Source organism: Loa loa (genome assembly GCF_000183805.2).
Source record: "Loa loa unplaced genomic scaffold supercont3.244, whole genome shotgun sequence".
NCBI lineage: Eukaryota > Metazoa > Nematoda > Chromadorea > Rhabditida > Onchocercidae > Loa > Loa loa.
Genome location: NW_018108424.1, coordinates 72,231 through 75,120, shown reverse-complemented (window position 1 = coordinate 75,120; position 2,890 = coordinate 72,231). Strand labels below are relative to the sequence as shown.

The 2,890-nt window shown below is 27.8% G+C and overlaps 1 protein-coding gene across 1 annotated transcript; it reads left to right on the top strand.

Annotated features, from left to right (window-relative positions):
* Positions 1-270: 270 nt before the first annotated feature.
* Positions 271-2,642, top strand: LOAG_07787 (hypothetical protein; the record flags this gene model as incomplete). Its single annotated transcript, XM_003143320.2, has 6 exons — positions 271-367; positions 587-705; positions 1,108-1,248; positions 1,366-1,591; positions 1,886-2,070; positions 2,553-2,642. The coding sequence occupies 6 exons, from the start codon at positions 271-273 to the stop codon at positions 2,640-2,642; spliced, it is 858 nt and encodes a 285-aa protein (XP_003143368.2).
* Between the last annotated feature and the right edge of the window lie 248 nt (positions 2,643-2,890).

Below are 2,890 nucleotides of genomic sequence, written 5' to 3'. Positions count from 1 at the left end.
CTTATTTTGAAGGAAAAAAAAGGAAAGAAAAATAAACAATTTATCACTCAATTTTGTGAAATTTTTAATTAGTGATTTTTTATTAATTAAGCAATTAAGCACCAAATAAATATGATTTCACGCCTTTGTATTACTTACTAATTAGTAAATTAAATATGATTTAAACAATCTATAGGCATATTATACGCTGGATAATTATTCTTATAAGTTTATATATTTTATTAATTTCATGCAAATACTCAAATTCCGTAATAATATTCATAGGGTTTGATGAAAGAATTTAATGAAATACGAGCAAGCAGTATACCACCATCACAATTGGTTAAAACTGCATTTGACAAAAATCCGGATAAAAACAGATACAGAGGTTAATTAGATAGTCCAGTTAATTAATTAATTTAGTTTCAATTTTATTCGTTTAGCTTCTTTTTTTGCTTAATTTAGTAAGTTTATAATGATCTGACTTTAGAATCGACTTCGTATGTTATGATTACTGATTATCTTTACAGATTAATATAGATGATAAGTTCTTTTAAAACTGAGATTGACGGTTTTCTTTTGTTCAGTTAACCGGATATTTTTTTAGATGTATTCTGTGTTGATGGGACAAGAGTTGTGTTAAATTACCCACCACAAACAAACGATTATATCCATGCAAATTGGGTTGATGTAGTTTCTATCAAACAACGATTTATCTGTACTCAGGTTTATCACTTTAATCTTATTTCGAAATATTTCCTTCTGTCGCTTTTTTTTTCTCCTCCCAGTTTTTCAAAAATTTTCTTTTTACTTATTTTATTTTCAATGTATTTTAATAATTTTTGAGAAATTTCAGTAGTTATAAGATAATATATAGTTACTGTGCAATGGAATGATACCCAATTTTAAAATTATATTTTAGATATTTTAAAATCAAAAAAGCTAATTGTTCATAATTAATATTGGATCTTAAAGGATGATCTTAAATTCTAGCAAAATAACGATTACTTGTCCTAGATTCCAAAACATTACTTTGAATTCCAGTAATGATTACTAGTCTTATATTCTAGGCTAGGCCATTTATTAATGATAACCATATCCCATTCAACGATGCAACCAATATTTAAGGCACCAAAAGAGAATACAATAGAAGATTTCTGGCGTATGGTATGGCAGGAAAGTTGTCGTTCAATAATTATGCTCTGTAATATCATGGAATGTGGCAAAAAGAAATGTGAACAGTACTGGCCAGCTGAAGAAGGCCAAACTGTAATTTCGAAACTCATTAGTCAATCAATTAATTAGTCATTAATTATTGATTTTTGTCTGGAAAATATAAAACTAGCTTTTCTTTTATTACTAATTAATATTTTTGTTCTATTGCAGAAAGAATATGGAACATTAAAGGTAACATGCAACCGAATAATTCAAGAAGAAAAAATGCTAACAATTAGCAATTTGGTTGTAACCAATGGAAGCAAAAAATTGACATTGGAACATATTGCTTGGAATGATTGGCCTGATCGTGGTGTGCCCAATAATTTCTTGGCACCATTTCGACTTTTACAACGGATCAAAAATCAGATACATGTTGTCATTCACTGTTCCGCAGGTATAACAAAATCTTTTGAAAATACATAAAAATACTAAAAAGGTAATTTAGGATAAAATACCTGAAAATTTATATCATAGTGAAGAAATCAAAACATTGATTTATTAATAATTTCACAAAATTTCTCTGTATCCTTTTAAGATAATGTTCATATTTCTTATCTATCCTACAATATTATCACGAAAATATTTTCCAGAAAAAAAATATTCAAAAATTTAAAAAAAAAAAAGAAAAGAATACGGTCAGATAGTATACTGGATAATCATACAATTACCGATTATTTCTAATTATTAGGTATTGGTCGAACAGGAACAGTTGTTGGTTTAGATATAGCAGATTCGATGTTCAACGATGGTATGAAAGTTACCATGCGTGATGTAGTTCGAGAACTTCGTCTTCAACGTCATGGCTCTGTACAAACTGACATTCAATACGTTTACATACATCGTTGCATTTTAGCACTTTCGGAAACTCGAAAAGTATGACTTTTTTTTCCCCTTACTTTCCATATCTCTCTCTCTCTCTCTCTCTCTCTCTATCTATCTGTCTACCTCTCTCTCTCACTCTCTCTTTTAAAAATTCAATAAAGATAAAATTTATGGTTATTATTAAATATCTCATTCCTCATTTTGGATGCAATCCTTTCTTATCATTTATTAACTGCCATTTCAAGCTCATTGCATTTTTTGCAATTATTGAAGAGTTAAATTTGTTTCAAAAATTTCAAAAATTTCATTTCTAAAGTTTAATGAGAAAACAATTAGGTTTCATTATGAAAAATTATGAATTATTTTTATTTGTGATAACAACGGTTACGATATAATAAATATAAAAGTTTATTTTCATCTTATAGTTTGTTCATTTGTTTTTTTTCTTTATTTTATATAATAATTCCCTGTTTAATCAATAATTACATCATTTAATTGTGGAAAAAATTAAACAAAATTAAATTGAATTTCAGCTCATCAAAAGAGATGAAATTGCGAGTTTCTTAAGAGATTTTGATATACTTGCACATGCTCGCGGTGGTTTACCACCTCCAACCAAATAGGTCACGTACGTGTACATGCGCATCATTATCATCATCATGAATATGACAAACGATAGTTGCTATCCGTGAAAAACAATTTTAGTACAATACGTTTCAACGTCATTCCATTATTATACTGCTAAACCAATGCAATCCAATTGTGTTAATCATAAAATAACGCTCCTTTCTTGCACAACTACATATATTATCTATATCAGTTCAAGTAATTAATACTTACGAAAATAAATGATAAATCATTGTTTCACTTT